The sequence below is a fragment of the Mya arenaria genome, chromosome 7 (genome assembly GCF_026914265.1).
Source record: "Mya arenaria isolate MELC-2E11 chromosome 7, ASM2691426v1".
NCBI classification, from domain to species: Eukaryota; Metazoa; Mollusca; class Bivalvia; order Myida; family Myidae; genus Mya; species Mya arenaria.
Genome location: NC_069128.1, coordinates 27,839,238 through 27,859,951, shown reverse-complemented (window position 1 = coordinate 27,859,951; position 20,714 = coordinate 27,839,238). Strand labels below are relative to the sequence as shown.

At 33.0% G+C, this 20,714-nt stretch overlaps 1 protein-coding gene across 2 annotated transcripts in view; it reads left to right on the top strand.

Annotated features, from left to right (window-relative positions):
• Positions 1-30: 30 nt before the first annotated feature.
• LOC128241608 (solute carrier family 15 member 1-like) overlaps positions 31-20,714 on the top strand; it is a 37,816-nt gene continuing 17,132 nt past the window's right edge. Inside the window, exons 1-10 of one of the 2 annotated variants that reach the window (XM_052958619.1) lie at positions 31-116; positions 8,448-8,552; positions 9,117-9,157; positions 10,458-10,530; positions 11,439-11,580; positions 12,273-12,350; positions 13,638-13,737; positions 14,260-14,350; positions 19,560-19,637; positions 20,439-20,521. In XM_052958619.1, the coding sequence (XP_052814579.1) occupies positions 8,489-8,552; positions 9,117-9,157; positions 10,458-10,530; positions 11,439-11,580; positions 12,273-12,350; positions 13,638-13,737; positions 14,260-14,350; positions 19,560-19,637; positions 20,439-20,521 (750 nt within the window). In that variant the 5' untranslated portion in view covers positions 31-116; positions 8,448-8,488. Of the gene's footprint in view, positions 142-8,447; positions 8,553-9,116; positions 9,158-10,457; positions 10,531-11,438; positions 11,581-12,272; positions 12,351-13,637; positions 13,738-14,259; positions 14,351-19,559; positions 19,638-20,438; positions 20,522-20,714 lie in introns of both variants that reach the window. The other variant, XM_052958618.1, reaches the window with a different exon arrangement.

Sequence of the window (20,714 nt, the reverse complement as noted above, 5' to 3'; positions counted from 1 at the left end):
ACATAATTACCATTCGATAAATTAAATATTCCACGTCACGTAGAAGCTGTTAACTAACAAGCGTCCATAAAAAGCAGACGAAAAAAGAATCCGGAAATGTCAACAAATCTTTGAAAGTGAGTTCTACATTACAGTTCTGAGGTATTGTATTCCATTTCGATAAAAATAACAATTCAAATATTCCATCTTTTAAGTTAAAACACAAAAGTTTATATTAGATTATTATTTACTTTTGATTGATGCAAATAATCGCCTTGATAATGTTATTTTATGACATAATCATCAGTGACAGTAGCAACCACCGCAATGGCTTGAATTTCGGAAATGAAATGTTATTAATGACAATATATGTGTTCTGACAATTTTTTTGGGTGATGACTGACCGCACTTTAAATGGCAAGTTTCACAAATAAACACTGCTGTTTGAAAAATTGGTGTATAAAGTAAACCTGGGAGGAAAAGGGTATTGTTCTCTTACACTTACAGTTTGAAATACTAGGGTCAGAAATGTACATGCAATATGAATATTTAATATTATTTTATTGATTGACAGCGATTAATATCAATTGTAAAAAGTTGGAAGTTGCAAGTTGGAAGTTGGAAGTTTTAGCTTGCCAAAAAAAAATTGCCTGCAGAAAAAATATTTGCCTGTCTGAAAAAATATTTGCCTGTCCGAAAAAACATTGTCATTAAATAATATACAAAAAGTGTAAAAAAATGAATATCAACTGGTTTTAATGCATTCCTGATTTAATTCACAAAACAACTATATAAACACTACATTAACTTGTTATTTAAAAGAAAATTAAACACGCTTAGTCTTGCTAAAATATTTTAACTCCAGCACCATTTAGGTGTTTTCCGGGTGTCCAATCTAAACAGTTGTTAAAAAAAATGCCATTATGGTTAGATGTATAAATTTACTCGTTTATTCCCGGCAATCATTATCATGATTCCATGTCAGAAATGGATGACTTTTGGCGATATTATGTGACATCAAATATCAATTTTGGATCAATTAACTATCACTAAGGGCAGATTTCACAAAAAAGGCAATTATTTGGCCCATTTGCTTTCATTTATTGTTATTGCATGTCAACGTCATATATACAGCAATTGCCTTTCCCAACCCAATAAGAACACCTAATAGAAGTGATTTGTATTAAAATAATGAAAATATTGTGTTAAATAAGGTAAAAAAATGTAAAAATATGCCGATATTTAGGACAAAAAAGACAGAAAATCTTCCCGGTACCAATATACCACTTTTTTGAGGATGCTTTTCAGTAACATCTGGTAAGTATTTTATTCTTGTCTGTTGAATAATGTTTGCAAGAAATGTTAATTAAAACAATAATATATCTAAAATGATTGCATTTCGTTCGTAATATACTTAAATTTTCGGTAATTGCGCATGGTGATAACGTTACGGTAATCTGTCCTCGAATTGTTGTGTAACATTAGCAGACATGATCCACTGCTAACTGTTTTAAGCCTAAACACACCTTTATTAAATCACTGAAAACTAAGACTACGTGTCGGATAAAAACAGTATTGCATGTAACAAGAAATTGGTCATTCCCGATCATAAAGTTTTTTAGGTCTAAAAATGTGTTAATGTTACTCAAAATCGATTCTGTCCCATTTTAGCATGACGATAGCACCTTTTCTATTCGTGAATAATTTACACCGACTGAGGGTTAACATCCGGGTAGCGATTACTTTTATATTGGACTGGTTCACAGTTGACATTGAAATGATAAAAATAGTGGTGAATACCGTTGATAAAAACTTAATCCAAGTTTGGCTCATTCTGTCCTTCGATGTAAGGTTAACATTATGTCACGCTAGCATTAAGACAAGCGCTTAATAAAGCAAGAAAATCGTTGAAATTTGATGACTTTCCCAGAGTCAATTATTCGAACATAACAATGTCGTCTGTAAACTATCGTTTGTAAGTATTCATTCATTAGGTACGTAGTTTATATTGAATTCATACCGCTTTTGTGTTTGATATCGTTATTTATTGGACAGAATTAAGAATTTTTGTGATTATCAATTGACCGTGTTTATCAATCATTTATATAGTTTGTTTTATACTGTATCAAGCTCAAACAGTCTGTGGTATGTCTGTATTTTAATTTGTTGTGAAACATTCTGTCCAACTGCTAATGTGACATACTGCTAATGTTACTCATTCTGTTTTGTGGTAACACTAGCACATACTGCAATTAGCAATTTATAATATATATGTTTAATATCAAAGGTAATGATAATTGCACCATACTAGAGACATTTATATTACCACAACAAAACATTTATGTTTATAGCTTATCTGATCTGATATAAAAAGAAAACCTATGTTTGCAGAAAGCATTTTCTGTCTTGTTGTCCAATTAGGGTTTGTTTCAATAAATTTATTTGAGAAAAACGAAACAATCTTTATTTTTTGTCTGTACACTCTGTTTTATAGATAAATGAACCATTTAGTGCAAGACAAAATACTTCTTTGGATCAAAATATTAAAAAAAAACAAGTTTTTACCGGCAATATTGTAACACTAGCACAAATGGTATGGTGATACAAAATTCTTTTTTTTATAAAAATGCATGAATAAATCATTGCAAATGTTATAAAATATGATAGATAAGAAATTGCTGTAAAAGATAATGTTGAAATCACAAATCTGCAATAAATTTTAAAAATCAATATTCGCCGGGAACTTTTTGGTCACCAAAACGTGAAATCTGCCTAAGGCAAACAATCAGCGAACAATTTTTACAGACATTTCGCTTTTAGGTACCTTTTCACTATTTAGTCGTCTCAAAAGATGCTGATCAACCGCACTGTCAATTACGAAAGAGCTGCCAGTACCATACAAAATTTGACAGACATGTTTGGTGGACTGGCGAATTTCAGGAAGACTGTTATATATATAGCAGGAATAATTCTAATAGGCAATTAAAGCGGTTTGTCTTGATCACATTTAAAAATGCCTGATACATTTGCTCTCAGTCTTATTTTGTGACTTTTTCTTTTCGTATTAAAGTGTCGGCGTTGCCTATGACCTCGTTTATTGGTAATTGAATTTCGGCATGGATAATTCAATTTCAGCATCAATTTTTGCACCGATTTGGGCTACACACTTCATTGTTTTAGAGTTTTTGTGACACAAATTAGTTTTGTTTACTCAGGTTTCAATCTGCATTTAATAAGCATCTACAATATATCAGAATATTTCTGAAAAACTTCCCAAAATATCATCTTTGCAATTAACTTTCACCAAGGTATTTGTATAAATTTGATATCATCATAAAACCCCAAGATTTGCACAATATCTGTTATTCTTCAAGATATTTTACATTAAGAAAAAGACCAGAAATTCTTTAATGCCATCATTGCCCCATTAGTGATAAAAAGTAGTGAATAATGCTGTATCATTGGTTTAATTCAATACAAGTGCTTCATTTTAGTCAAAGAAATATTTATCTGAATAATTTATATAATCATAATCAATTTAATGTTTTGCAAAAATTGATTTTCACTGCATAATATCCCTTTCATATTAGAAATTAAAATTCTCTCACCAATTTTGGACAAATGGGAGCAATTCTTTCATTTAAAATCTGACATGGTTTTGACCTGTATAGGGTCTGAACCCTCTTTGGTACCAACTTAGTAAAAGCAAATCTTGTTCAGAATGAGAACACTTTTTAGTTTTAAACCATTCTATGTCATCCATTTGAATGTATCATTATTGTATAATACTGTTCAATTATACAACAGATACAAGACCAATTGTAATTCTGACATTCTTTAAGTTTTTAAATATTGCACTTTAAATACCATGTCAACGTTGCTGTCAAAGAGATGCTCATTTACTTATTGGACCAAAAATGAGATTTCCGGGTAATGCTGCCTCCTGATATATGATAATTATTTTACCCTTTGATATCGAAATTGCGAAAGAGAATACAATTAAAGTTAAGAAAATGAACTTGGCCGTAGTGGGGAGTGAATCCATGCCGGTAGTGACAAGAATAAAATAGAAAACATACCTTATCCACTCACCCTCAAGGACTCGATCATTATTCGTCGGCGGACACAGTTCACCCGCGGAAAGTGGACTGAAATTCATTATTTTGGTCATGAAAAGTGTGTCTTACACTGTGAGTGTACTGTGCGTGTCACAGTTTTCCTGCAGGCTCTCAACATTTGCGACAAAATGCGACAACAATTTGTCATGTATATATTGATATATTTATATATATAATATATTATTAAAACTAGTGCACTCAGCTGTCATTCAGTCTCTGTAGTTAATCAAGCATGCTGCTGTTGATATCCCATAATTAGGGCACTAGTGGGTAAATTAAGTTGAATGTTATGGCTTTCGAAGGTAATTACATCCTTTAATGATTATGCGTTTTCGTAGCAAAAGTGTGACAATTGTTGACATGAAAAATGAACAAAGTTGACATGTCTTTGATGATGATGGTGATGGTGGTGATGATGATGACAACAATGACAACAGTGATGATGATGAAGACCATGATGATGATGATGATGATGACTGGTTGGATTTATTGTATGAAGACAATTCACAAATCAATCGTTATTGTGTCAAACTTGGCAATTACTGTTAAATAGACAGTATTTCAGATCCATTCAAAATACATGATTAAATGTACAGTAACTGTTGCAGAGATGTTTCAAAGATTTAATACATACAATGACTAAAAGAAATATAGCTATTTTACACTTAGCTCATCTCATCAAAACACATTATTCAACAAGAAGTAGCTTTAAGTGGTGCAGATTGTCATAGTGGTTATATGTTCAGAAAGTCATGCAAATATTATCTATTATCTTTCTATTATGATCAACACCGGAGTATAATATTCATGCACCAATCTGTGTTTATAGATCTATGAGCCAGTCGAAGTAAAAAACAAATTTGTATTCAAAAATATCAAAACTGTCATTTAGTTTCTATAAAAAGATAGTATGAAATCAGTGGCCTGAAAAAGACAAAGTTATAAAATTTTGTAATATTGTTTATTATACAGCATGGCATAATACATTATGAAAATGCCTTTTAATAGGCTGTAATTGATTATACACATAATTTACATCCCCCTTTTTCAACTGAAATAGTTCATGCATATTTTATGAGACTGAGGGTACATGTAAGGAAACATGAAACATATCATTCTGGTCTGAATTTACCTCTAGTTTAATGTGCATACCCAGTTAAATAACACATGTATATGTTATACCAGTAAACTGTTAAAAGTAAGGTGCTCAACACAGTATAATTAATACAACATTCATATTCTTGTATTATTCCTAAAATGTTTTATATAAATTGCATTTTTTCATTTCGTACCTAATTTTAGGATACGATACGATATAATGAGTTTATTGAGTAAAACATCATACAATGTTCATAGCATATAAACATACAATACAATGAATGCAGAAAGTACTGAAATTAAATTTTCTGCAGCAATTTAACATGAATGATATAACATCCTATGGTTGTTAGAGTGTGCTTATGAAATCAGAAATGTCACCTAAATTTGTTTAAAGTATAATTACATGAAATAGTAGCAACTCAGGTGTAAAAGGAAATACATGCCCATTATTTAAAGCTTCCCTAAGCTGTTTTGCAAAGTAGATATTTATTTTGCTTATCTATATGTAGTATTCTTTTTACATTACTTAATTATATGTACATGTAATATTTATAATCTATATTCTGGTCATTTATTAAAATCGCCAGCCAAGGCTGTGAAAGATTTACCGTAAATCATTGATTATAGGACGCACTTTTTTCCCTAAAGATTTTTTATAAACAGTATTTAATAGGCTTTTGACATTTTTTTCGGGAGTCCATTTCAAGCCGATATATGTTTGTTTCCATTTCTTTTCAAAGGGACGATACTCACATCAATTGATGTATTTAATTGAAATGGCAGTAGAAAATCGGGAACGGTTAAAGCATCGGTATACGACAATAAAGTAAAAGTGGTTAATTATTTTAAAGTTTCAAAATGTTTTTACGTAGTATGATTCTGTATTTAAAACAAATAGACATGCATCATGTGAAGTGGCATAATTTTCTGTTGAAATGTGAAGGTGTGAAAAACACCCTCTGTATCTACCGTACGGCCGCAGTACCTGAGTACAACCTGTTGCAGTGACAGTGTTGTTTGACCAATTTTAAAGGTGTTGAAAATATTTGACTTAGATGTTGAGGACATTTAAAGAGGTACAATATATGGCTGTTCCATATTTGTGTCAACGACAAATAATTTGAGGGAGAGTGACAACGGGATGGACAGATTTAGATTGTTGTTAATTGATAACTTAGGGACTGTACACCAGATTGGCACCAAAAAAAGTTTTTTTCTGTTACGAATCTCAGGACAATTATCTAATAGAATGTGTTACGCTTTGATATCATAATTGTAAAAAAAGTACCAAAATGAAAAAAAAAATTGTGTTGGAGACCGGGTTCGAACCCGTGTCGCCAAAATTGCAGTTTAGCGTCGTATCGACTGAGCTATGACGGCTTACTGTAATAGGGTGACATAATTAAGCTATACAGCTACAGTGTGTGAAATTAACGGTAGCCCGATCGCCCGAGGTGACGAAAGAATGACACGGGCTACGAAAAAATTCTTTAAGATAGCCCGACGGGCAATGAAAATAAAATCGTCGGGATGATATTTACCTCGACACCGTGTACCTATTTCCGGAAAGTGTAGCCAGACTACCAATGTAGTTCATACCAAGCCAAAGAAGGCTAATGGTCAACAGTACGAAAAAGAGGTGCGTTTTGAATAATATCATAGAAAACAGTTATTATAATTATCAAACCACAGTTTGACAGGACCTAGTTCTGGCCTCTTATAACTTTAATGTAGATATTTTTTTTTGGATGTTCACTTCACATTAAAAGGAAATAGTATGTGCTCGCTGAAGTTCTTTAGCTAGACAGGACCCTCAACTCTGGCAACAAATAAATGAAAAAAGCATTTTGCAATATGCAAAAACATGTTAAATCACATCCAGTCACATCTATTACTGAATAAAATGAGATTCAGATCCGTTTGTGTATCATTTTGTCTTTTTAAAAATAAAAATTACTCACAAATATGTTCCGTGTTTTTTCTGTAAACTTCTGGGCCACAGAAATCTGGCTTGGGCTACAGAAATCTCAGTGTCTGTAGCCCCATTGGCAACCAGGGTAAAAAGGTTAATTTCGCACACAACTACAGCTACCTCGGTAATATCACGTGATAACACCAACTAGCCAATGATACGCATAAGGAATGAATTCTACCTGGTAGACATACCCAGTAATCTTTTTTAATGGAAAAATACGAAATAACTGCTTAATACTTAAATAAATTGCAAACTATGTGGTACTTCAGTTGGTAAGTTTCAATGCATTGTACACATCGATGCCAAGTTTATGTCAGTTTTCGACAATTTTCTCTTTTTTTCGCTATTTTATCATACAGAGTACAGCCCCTTTAATACAGTATTGCAATTAACTATTTATATGCTGTGTACCATTAATTTGTTACTTCAATATTTTTTATATTTTATCATTTATGTACATACATGTATTGTACTATTTAATAATCTTTGCCATTTTCATGATTCAATAAAATTCATGAAAACAAATATGACGGCTACAGGGAAACATTAAAATGTCAAACTGATAAGAGTTTCCCTGAAATCCCATTATTGTGGCTTCAATGACAAGGACCATGGCCCATCTTATTGGATTGCCATATTATAAATCATTGGCCTCTGTGACTTCAAAATGCCGAAGCTGCATTCTTCTGTTTCGGAATTTTTACATCATTAAAATCATAACAGTGAGCCGCATTTAACTGCAAAATGCCGAGTAAATAGTTCAATGTGAGAATGGTGTTGTATCATGTGATCAAAATGTCAGAACCTTCAGAAATTGTAAAATAGAAAAATTGTAACTTTTGTAAAAAAAAATGTGTGATCAAATTACCAAGGTTAAGTACTAAAAACGTAACAATGCTTCTGAAAACATGGGATTTAATGTAGCTTCAACATTTGGAAGTGAGGCCATTGATATGCTTTTGTAATGTTTGAAGATTTCAGCATTCATCTCTTAAAAGTATCCAAGGATCTCGAGGACACCACATTTCATGGAGGAGAACCAGAACCTCCAAGTCAGGTGTCCCATCATTATTTAGCAGAAAGTTTACAAAATACATATTAAATTGCAGCAGAAAATTATTTGACGTCACTGACACAAAATATTTTACTAATGGATATACAGCACAGGAGATTAAATGGACCCCTGAATTCAGAAGAGACTCATGATTTCAACTTGTGGTGTCCCTTAGAGATCTCTGGTAAATTTAGTTTAATTGTCAACCCTTGTATTTCAGAATGACATAAATTTAAGCAGACATCATAACAGTCAAGCAAGATGGAGCATGACTACGGGAGTGTTAACCCACCTAATGGCTACGAGCCCACATCTACCTCCTCAAGTAAGTTTACTTATTCACAACTGTACATTTTACTTTATCAATAATGTATTTTGATTTAGCTTACTGATATATGCAGTCATTGAAATTAGCCTTTTGGATAAACAATACCGAATTCATTTATTACTGCTGGGCATTACATTTTTGAACAAGCCCTACTGTATACCCTGCACTAGTAAAATGTCTTCCAGGCTTGCTCAAATTCTGAATTTTATATAGCATGGCTTCTTCAAAAATGTAACGCCAAGCAATAGTATAAGAATTTGGGCTTGTCCATCCAAAAATTTCTATGACTGGTATAAAACCAAGAATTTGAGCAGGCTCGTGATTTGCAGGTTCAAGGGCTTGTGCTTTTTTTGACGGCTTTGTATGAGGATATGGGTTTCGAAAAACCAAGCAGGGCCAACTTTTCAAAACAAAAGACTATCTTATTATAAAGAGCTCAAGCTTTAATGTATTTATGTTGTTAAATGTGTTTTCTCTTTAACAGAATCAAATTTTGTTTAATATTTTAATACTCAACGAATATCAAATGCAGCCACCTTAAAAGATATTATTTCTTTTCAGAATCAGACCTGATTGAAAAGGATAAGGAATCCAATACTAAGGTAAAACAAGTGAATTACGATGTTGGTATTCTTGAAAGTACATTTCATGAACACTGCATTGCAGTTTTTATTTAAATGAGAATTCTACCACAATGATTGTTGATGTTTATCAGCAATGATAGGCCGACAGATTGGCTTAAAAATGCACTCTTACTCCCAAAAAGATTAACCTCAATCAAAACAGTTGTTTTATTATGTCAAAAAGGATGAATAAATGTTAAAAACAATGGTTCTTATGAAGGATACCATGTTTAATTTGAAAGAAAGGTGCAGAAAACACAGTACCTTTGAGAATGATGATAGTAAATTACAGTAAATCTTTTAGCACTCACCAATCAATTAATTTATTTTTGCATTTTCAGGTATTAAATACAAGGTTACAATTTTATTATCAGTAAATAAAATTTTCCATAAATGCATTATTTAGTAAGTAGTTAAATGTTTAGCAGTCAAAATTTATGTTTGTTATACATGTGCATGCAATGATATTGAATAAGAGTGTCACTTTGTTTTGTATCATGTTTCTCTGCACCTTGATTATGCTTTATTGCATGTAATCTGAATTCAAGTGACACTCGCATTTAAAATCAATACATGCACGTGTATTACAAACATACATTTTGAGTGATGAACCCTTTTCTACTTCCTAATTAAACCTGCATTTATGGAAAATATTGATAACTAATAGCAAGATTGTTACCGTGTATAAACATATAAATATTAAATGATGAGTGAGTCCTAAAAGATTTAGAGTAATCAACTATCACCTCATAAGATAGAAATACTGTGTTTTGTGCACCTTTCTTTCAAATTCAAAATGGTATCCTTCATAAGAACCAATGTTTTCGATATTTATTTAATCTTTTCAGTGAATGACAAAAAAATGTTTTAATTGTGGTACATCTTTTTTGGGAGTAAGAGTGCATCTTTAACCTGTAGTTCTTCATGTTCTGCACCAGAACATGGCTTGCATTATTTTTGACCTGACTGCCCTTTAAGCTTGTTTATTGAAAGATAAGGTTACTATATAATTTTATTTTCAGTCTGGATGTCAAACTTTGTTTCCACTTAATAACTTGGAAATGCTTACACCCCAGAACTTCAAACTTGGTATGCAGGTTGGTAATGACCAGTAGATGACCCCAATGATTGTTCGTCTACAGTCCAAAAGTACAAAATTCATGTTCATCATTGATTATTTCTCACCTACGACCACACAAAAGGGGAGACAAGCGTGTTTTAAAAAAAAAAAGCAATCTAGTGATTCATGCTTTTCTGTATACAATTCCTTCTATTTCAGAATTATCCGTACTCGGTGTTCTTTATTCTGTCCAATGAGTTCTGTGAAAGATTTTCCTACTATGGGATGAGAGGTGGGTTGTGTTTCCTCTTTAATCATTTAATATACTTGTTGTTGTATTTGTAAATGATAAAATCAAACTAATTTACGTTATTAAAGACAGTTGATTGTATGAAATTCAGCAGTTTTAAGGAAATCTGGTTTAAGGGCTGTTAACTTAAGACTATTGTACAGTTATAAAGATTTTTTTGCTCGGACATTTGCATCATTAACATACATGGCATATTTCTGAGAGGCTTCCCTGGGGATTTAGGTCTGAATTCCAGGAGATTTTGATATAACACCAGGGGATTTTCACGCAGCTGATTTTATTGCAATATCAACATTTATGATATAAAAATAAATACAGAAACACACTCTTATTTCATCACTTAAGACTTAGTCATCATGGTCCTTAATGGAATTTCCTATGCATAGTATAATGGATGCTTTCCACTTGAGCTAGATTGAAAAAAAAGAGAAAAAAAAGAAGGGGATGGGTCAGGGGATCCCCCCCCATCCCCCACCGGGGTGATAAATTGGCATGTATGCATTAATAGACAAGTAGTAGGAACTGCTCTTGAATGAATATAAATGACTCTGGAAACACTTTCCAAAGGGGTCTAAACTCCTTTACCCTGTTTTTGACATGAATCCCTCATACTGCAACAGACACCCAGGCATTTTCAGGATTGACAATTATCAGCTGTTTGAAACCAAGGTCATATTTCTATTATGTTATTGGACTCTTTTTGAGATGGATTTAAAAAGCAAAACGCAGCAAGTTTTACATGTTAATGTTTGTACTTCTGGTTAAAAATTAACATACTGATCCCTGGCTACTGGTTACTGTAATGATTTATATATCGGAAGAAATAGTTCATGCACTATTATGAGATACATGTATGTGGATACACTTATAGATTTAATTGTTTATGACAGCTATCCTGGTGCTGTACCTGACAAGATGGCTAGGGTTTGGGGACGCTCCGGCGACATCCATCTTTCATGCATGGTCAATGATGTGCTACTTTATGCCCTTGATTGGTGCTGTTGTAGCTGATGGATATCTTGGAAGATACAGGTACTTTAAAAAAAATAATCATTCATTGAAAGACAAAAGGACTGATAAGCCTTCTGACTCAATTCATTCATACCCAAAAGACTTTTTTAGCAAATTAAGGGGCTTGTTATGATTGGTTTTGGAGAGAAAACCTTTTTTTAAAGTAGTTGATAGACAGATTTTTTGTAAACTGCTATATATTGCTTTTTTGAGAATTTAACCAACACTTTTTTATGATCAACCAAAAAGTTTTTATGTAAGGCCATACCAAATTCTTTTCTTATTTAACGTCCACAGACAGATAGGTTTTGGGCCATTCCGATTGGAAAAAAAAACAAAACACATTTAATATGATCAATGATCTTGCCAAATATTTTTAATTTCTTTTTACTTTTGTTCTGACCTCAGAACCCAAGTGTAGATAACATGCATTCTGTGTGATTCCCATGATCAGCACTCTGAAATACAAGTTTAATTTGAACTCAATTTGCAGTGAAAATCTATCTGACAATTTGAAATGGACATAGGAGGCTCCTATATTCTACATAGGATGTCACTCATTTAGGATACAGGGGTTCATTTATGTTTTCAGGTTAGCTAGATAGGTTTTCATACTAAGGATTGATGCTAAACATAAAAGCAATTTGGTACGACCTAATTCTGCACTATATATTTATTTCTTAATGTATTATAACTACATTTATTTATTTCAGGACCATACTGATAGTTTCATGTGTGTACTTTGTTGGGAGTTTGGTTCTTGCTGTAACTGCAGTGCCTCCACCAGAAGTGTAAGTCATAGCTTTTTACATGTAGTTAGATAAGCTATGATTCCATAAGTTAGATCAATTCAAGAACTTAAAATAGTTGTTTTCCAGAACTTAGATCAGTTAGTTTCCAGAACTAAGGTCAGAATTTTTCCAAAACTTAGATTAGTTGCATTCTAAAACTTATATCAGTTGCTTTCCAGAACTTAGATTAGTTTCTTTCCAGAACTTAGATCAGTTGCTTTTCAGAACTTTTATATATCAGTTGCATTCTAGAACTTATATCAGTTGCTTTCCAAAACTTAGATCAGTTTCTTTCCAGAACTTAAATCAGTTGCTTTCCAGAACTTAGATCAGTTGCTTTCCAGAACTTAGATCAGTTGCATTCTAGAACTTAGATCAGTTGCTTTCCAGAACTTAGATCAGTTGCTTTCCAGAACTTATATCAGTTGCTTTCCAGAACTTAGATCAGTTGCATTCCAGAACTAAGATCAGTTGCTTTCCAGAACTTTGATCAGTTGCTTTCCAGAACTTATATCAGTTGCTTTCCAGAACTTGGATCAGTTTCTTTCCAGAACTTAAATCAGTTGCTTTCCAGAACTTAGATCAGTTGCTTTCCAGAACTTAGATCAGTTGCTTTCCAGATCTTAAAAAAGTTGTTTTCCAGAACTAAGATCATTTGCTTTCCAGAACTTAGATCAGTTGCTTTCCAGAACTTAGATTTGTTACCTCCAGAACTTAAATCAGTTACTTTTCAGAACTTAAATCAGTTACTTTCGAGAACCTAGATTAGTTTCCTCCAGAACTTAGATCATTTGTTTTCTAGAACTTAGATCAGTTGCTTTCCATAACTTGTATATTCATATAGATGGACTATGACCACGTATTTGTGTGGTATATGTGAACAATGAGTGGAAACCTTTTTACGAAAGGAATTAGGTATTAATGACTCTGTTATTGATTATTTTGCTGTATAAGACAAGAAATACCATTACTATTGTGCCGTACACAAAGATGTCAAATTTATGTAATTTATGACCATTTCCTTTTTTCTTGTAATTGTATCATCCGGCCCCAATTTCTCGACACTTCTTAAGTCCCTTATAAAATAACATGATTACGGTAAGCTTCAAGAAATTGGGGCCTCAGGTGTTTAACCCCTTTAAGAGACAGTTTTTACAACATACATAATGAAATTGTAATTTTCCTGATAACTGAGGGCATTAAAACTAAATAAAAAGGAGAATTTATTTTAACATCAAAGCTGATAAGCTGTTTTTACATTCTAAAGTATTTTTTTGTTTATTTCAGTATTGGTCCAAGTATAGGGCTGTTCCTGATAGCCTGTGGCACAGGAGGGATTAAAGCCTCTGTGGCCCCATTTGGAGCTGACCAGTTTGTTCCTGGACAGGTCAGTATGGCTACTAATGGTGGACATTTCTTAGCTTAAAACTAAATAATAATAATTTTTAATTTATATGCAGGTATAATTATAATTGTTACAAGAGTTTCTGTAGATTACACAAGAAATATTACAGTCTGTTTAGGTAGTCACATATGAATACTTCGACGTGTTTACTTAGGTAGATAATTTCAATCTTTCGTCAGTAAATTGATAAAAAAAGGAATAAAGGTTGGAACTAAGACTTGACCAATCCACAGCTCTTGAGAAATTTCGTGCTCAAGGAAAATGCAGTATTACTATATATGCTTTTATGGGGGTTTTAATCATTAAAGTCAAAAGAGTTAAACATGATAATGCATTTAAATTACTTTCTTTGTATGCATCTATCGAGTGTAAAACTGTATTGTGCCCCTTTAATGACCCCTGTGTTGCTTTTGAACAGTCTACTCCATAACAACAGTTTCAATATTTTTATAGAAGTATCTTATGCTTGTCATAAGAATATATTTCGATACTTGTGAATTTTAGGAGAAGTGGCAGAATTCTTTCTTCTCTGCCTTCTACTTCATGATCAACCTTGGCAGTACTATATCCATCCTGCTGACACCTGTACTCAGAGGTATGTTATACATGTCTTTAGTTTTAACTTCATTATATCCGCGATAAATGAATTTTGAAGGGGTTATATTGGAGTCACCCTGTGGTTGGTTGGTCAGTCCATTGCAATTTTTCCTTGTCTGGACAATAACTTGAAAATATAAGTTATTGAGCATTGCATTTGGTTCCTGATTTTAAAACTATTAGATGGAGTTTAATTAAGCTACATGCAATGGAAAAGGACAATGAGTGGAAGTGCAGTCTACAAGAACCATAACTGTATCCACAGCATTGTCATTTTCAGGTGAAATTTCTGAATATTAATCTGTCCTATCAGGGGTGCATTCTGGGGTATTAATCACATTTCGTGATAGCTCTAGTTAATTTTACATTAATTGTGAAAGTTCTAACTTATGCTTGGTCACTGAAGTTGGCATAATGTTGCTTTCAAGAGAGTGTGGTCTTGTGTTGTTATTGAAAACAACAGTGCCAAGAGAAAACCCAATTTTCCAGCTTGGTAACTACCAACCAAATGCTATATTGCAAGGTCTGAAGCTGAACTGACATACTGACACATGCGCCTATTAATTAATTAAAAAACATGGATTATTCTCATATAATTGGTGTGAACAATGATGTGTTTCTTCAATATATACCACAACCTGAATATTCCGTAATGTCAGTGTACCTCAAGTTCGATATTCTGTAATGTCATTGTACCTCAACCTGAATCTCGACTTCAATATTCCATTATGTCAGTGTATCTTGACTTCAATATTCCATAATGGCAGTGTAACTCGACTTCAATTTTCCATAATGTCAGTGTAACTCGACTTCAATATTCCATAATGTCAGTGTAACTCGAATTCAATATTCCATAATGTCAGTGTATTTCTACTTAATCAATATATCATAATGTCAGTGTATCGCGACCTCAATATTCCATAATGTCAGTGTAACTCAACTTCAATATTCCATAATGTCAGTGTATCGCGACCTCAATATTCCGTAATGTCAGTGTATCTCGACTTCAATATTCCGTAATGTCAGTGTATCTTGACTTCAATATTCCATAATGTCAGTGTAACTCGACTTCAATATTCCATAATGTCAGTGTATATTGACTTCAATATTCCATAATGTCAGTGTATCGGGACCTCAATATTCCGTAATGTCAGTGTATCGCGACCTCAATATTCCGTAATGTCAGTGTAACTCGACTTCAATATTCCATAATGTCAGCGTATCTTGACTTCAATATACCATAATGTCAGTGTATCGTGACCTCAATATTCTGTAATGTCAGTGTATCGCACCCTAAATATTCTGTAATGTCAGTGTATCTCTACTTCAATATTCAATAATGTCAGTGTATCTCAACCTGATTATTCCGTAATGTCCGTGTATCTCTTCTTCAATATACCATAATGTCAATGTATCGCGACCTCAATATTCTGTAATGTCAGTGTATCGCACCCTCAATATTTCGTAATGTCAGTGTATCTCTACTTCAATATTCCATAATGTCAGTGTATCTCAACCTGATTATTCCGTAATGTCAGCGTATCTCAACTTCAGTATTCCATTATGTCAGTGTATCTCGACTTCAATATTCCGTAATGTCTGAGTGTATCTCGACTTCAATATTCCGTAATGTCTGAGTGTATCTCGACTTCAATATTCCGTAATGTCTGAGTGTATCTCGACTTCAATATTCCGTAATGTCTGAGTGTATCTCGACTTCAATATTCCGTAATGTCTGAGTGTATCTCGACTTCAATATTCTGTAATGTCAGTGTATCTCAACTTCAATATTCCGAAATGTCAATATATCTCAACTTCAATATTCCGGAATGTCAGTGTATCTTGACTTCAATATTCCCTAATGTCAGTGTATTAGACCTCAAATTCCATAATGTCAATGTATCTTGACTTGAATATTCCATAATGTCAGTGTATCTCAACCTGATTATTCTGTTATGTCAGTGTATCTAACTTCATTATTCTGTAATGTCAGTGTATCTAAACCTGAATATTCCATAATGTCAGTATATCTAAACCTGAATATTCTGTAATGTCAGTGTATCTAAACCTGAATATTCCATAATGTCAGTATATCTAAACCTGAATATTCTGTAATGTCAGTGTATCTAACTTCAATATTCTGTAATGTCAGTGTATTTCATCTTCAATATTCCATAATGTCAGTGTATCTGTATGGAGGCTATTCGTTGCCAAAAGTCCAGACGTGTATGTGTGTATTTTAGGTTTGTAACATTGATGATTTACCAATTTACATTTTACAACCGCCAACATATCGGTTGTATGTTTACATTTTACACTGCACATTTTCATTTTTCATTGTACTAATTGCAGTTTTATTCTCGTTGCATCTATTCAACAGACGATTCAGTCATGTTTATAAAGTTGTGTATGTTAAACACACGTCATTCTGTGAAAGTCACATGCCGGGTTTTACATTGGGGTGTGTAGAAGACAGATTTCAGTTCGTAGTTCTACAAAGTACATTGTATGGTGGTGTCTTTTCATTTGCAGTTGAACATGTTTACGAGATGAATTTAATTTTATTTATAGATAGCTCCGCCTTAACCATGTCTTAACTCCGCCTTAACCATGTCTTAACTCCTCCTTACGTCTTTCGGAAATTTCCGCTATCACTCGGCTCTATTTAAACCAATTATGGATACTTTGAACCATGGACATTGCGAATGTTATTATGGACTTTACGAATCATCTATATTATGACATTATGGACTATGATTTGGAAACAGGATGGATTATAAATTATTTAATGTCGAATAAAATAATATATGATATTACAACATGTTTTTGTCTATATAATAGTAATAAATACGCACATATGACCGGCATGAAATGAGATGTATGCAAAACGATACTTGACTCAAACACAACAAAATGTAAGTCATTAGCATTAAATTATACTTCAAGAATGAAAAGTCCCATTGTCTTATTTTTCTTTTAAAACTGCACTCTCACAGATTGGCCGTGTTGACAACTATTTTTATTTTTTGTTTTGGAATTAGCCAATTTTTGCGTAAATGTCTGGATACCAGTGGTATAAGACTGCTGACAAAAGATCAGATACAGTTTTTCAGTTTTACGTTTGCAAATTGATGTTTTATGGCTAAAAGTGATACTACAGTAACGTTTTAAGAAAAATGAAAAAAGTCGGCAGTTTTCCAAACAATTTAGATCTGTTTTAGTGTGAGTAATCTTATTATTTGTATAGAAGCATTGCTGCCAAAATCAGCCGAGTCCGGGACAAAAAAAAGGTTGTCAAAACTGTCAATCTGTGAGAGTGCACTCGCTGCTTTAAATTACTATAAACACTATTTTAAATTCTACCATTAGAGGACACTTTCTTGCCTTTTTGCAATGTTTAAGATTGCAAGTAATATTAGATCATTTAAAATTTACGAAGAAAAAAATCTAAATTTTCATTAAGTTGAAATTATTCACTAAGATGCCCCAGAGGTTTCTTACCTGGTAGCTGGAACTGTATGGATAAAATACACTTAGATTACAACTTCATATAACTCGTACATTATACTGTAACGAATATTATTTTATGGGTAATTAATAAAGTATTTTAATGATGAAGTCAATTTATTGCTAATAAACAATTATTACTTGCTGCTACCTTTTATACCCCACCCACACTCAACAGTCAGGGCTTTTTTTCACATTTAGGTGAAGCGGACCTAGCCCTTTTGGAGGAAAAAATCGTGCGTTTGTTTTTCTAATCTAAGACTCACGATATCTATTTTTTCATGTTCTTGAAATCCCCCACTTGATTGTTATGGTTCACAGTGGCAGATCCTGTAATTCATAACTGGGGGACACAAGTGGGTTGGAGGGCTGTTCTTCCATCCACATGGATATTTTGTTTCAATGATGTATTGAAATTACACGTTTACACCATACATGCTTATTAAGATAGTAAATGTATAACATCAGACAAAACTAGGTGGATATAATTATGATGTCAAAAGTTTCGTGGATTTGCTGGAGCAGGTTTTGAACAGGGACTTGCGTTAGAGGGGCGGTACTTAGGGGCACAACTTTTTGGACATGATCCCTCGAGTGGGCATGACATTAATATGTTTAAAATCAGGGAAGAGGGGTTTAGGGGTACTCCCCCTAGAATATTTTAAATATTTTTAGTCTGAATTGGCGCATTATGACGTAATTAAGTACTTTTTTCTGAGAACTATTGACAACAAAATTAACCTTTAAGTTTACTTGCGGGCCAACTGGAGGGGACACAGACCCTACAGCTCCCCCCCCCACACACTGAACGACCCGCCCATGGACCACTTGTAAATAAAATAAATGAAAATTTTTTGCTTGCTTGGGTTTATAAGTAAAAAAACAACTGACAGTGGCAGTATAAATCTGGGTCCGTGAGCCCAGCTCAGATACACCCAACTGCAATTGACTAAATAAAATGGTGATTTATAACCAATTTAGGAACATTGAACGTCAAAATGAAATAAAGGATGAAGTTAATTTTAGTTTTTTCTTGTGAAATAAAGAGAGAGTACTCGGACTTACAACCGGGAATTTACAGGAGGTAGGCGAAGATGTTATCTCCCTTGCTTGATTCGACGGAAATAAACGAAAGAAAATCTGATTCGTTAGCTCCGCCCATTCACCTTCGTTTCTTTTGGTGACATATACCTTATAAGGTATAGGCGAAATCGTCTATCCTTGTAATTCTTAACTGTTCATTTTACGAATGCGAGTGTCGACTAGAGGATTGCAGTTTTACATATGCATGATTCGGCTTTCTAAATTACATCATCATATTGTTAAAGCAAGTTATACGATCTATGTTTTAGTGAGTTTATACAGGGTAGATCTGACAAATATACATTTTGACTACTTTAATGACAAATGACAAATCAATACGGAAAAACTGACGAATAGAAACAACAAATAGCACGTCTACATTGACAAATGTAAGAGATATTTAGTACGATTAAGAAGCACATTGTGGGAATTACATGTCTGGACTTTTGGCAACGAATAGCCTCCATATATCTCAACCTGATTTTTCCATAGTTTTAGTGTAGCTCAACCTGAATATTCCATAATGTATGTGTATCTCAATATGCAGTTGCCAGTGACAACCATTTCTTATCCTGTAGATTTTTTACTAAATTATGTTATTATAACATTCCTTACAGCTGATGTGCAGTGCTTCGAGGATGATTGCTATCTCCTTGCCTTTGGTGTTCCTGCAATACTTATGTTACTGTCCATATGTGAGTTTCAATCAGATTCAATAGTTATTGAGTCTGAATAATTAAAGGAAATACATTGATTGGAGGATTCAAAGGTGCTTAAGTCTGATGCATATACAATGTATACTAACTAAGTTTTATTAAAGAACAAAATTAAATGTTGTAATTACATTCTATTCAATCATTATTCTACTTTAAGGAGTCTAATCTCAGTCATTTCATTAGCCAAAATGTACAATGCCCAAGGTCTGCACTTTTTGCCTCGGAACTGCTGTTTTCCTAATGTGAAAGACCAGGCAGGCCTGGCCATTTTAATTCACCATGTTCCATATATTTTCCGCAAAATTCTATAAGTGTACAAAGTGTGAATTTTGTTATTTTATTTAAAAAAATTACATCAGTATGATGATTTTATATGGGCCTGTGCGATTGATGGTGTGAGCTGGGGAAGTTATTTCAGTGAGTGGCCTGAAGACTTTGGGCAGTATTCTTAAGTCATTTCCTAACTTTTGTATCTCTTTAGTCATATATGAAATAAGAAATAAAGAATTCCGAAAATACATTATTTTTTTTTACCTAAATAAAAAAAAATTTCTTATATGTTAAAAACACTTATACATTTCTTTAAATTTGACAATGAAAAATTTAAGAAATTTAATTAAGATAGGAAATGACTTAAAAGGGTTTATGAATAAGGTCCCTGGCCCTAATATCACAATAATGATGATGATGATGATGATGATGATGATGATGATGATGATGATGATGATGATGATGATGATGATTAGCGATTGTCCTGTATGTATTTATTCCATTTTTCAGGTTTGTTCTTCATGGGGCGAAACCAGTACACGAGAGTTCCCCCCACCGGTGATGTGATTGGAAAAACGTTCAAATGTATCTTTGTAAGTAAAAGACATACCTTTCAATAGACATCTTAGTCATAAACCGAAATGATCTATTCAATTGTGATGTGATAGGAAAAACATTTGAAACTGTATATATATATATGTCCCTATATATATTTGTTTGATATATTCAATTCATAAAACTGTACAAGGACAGTAAAATGTTAATGAGTGTTGGAAATCAGTTCCA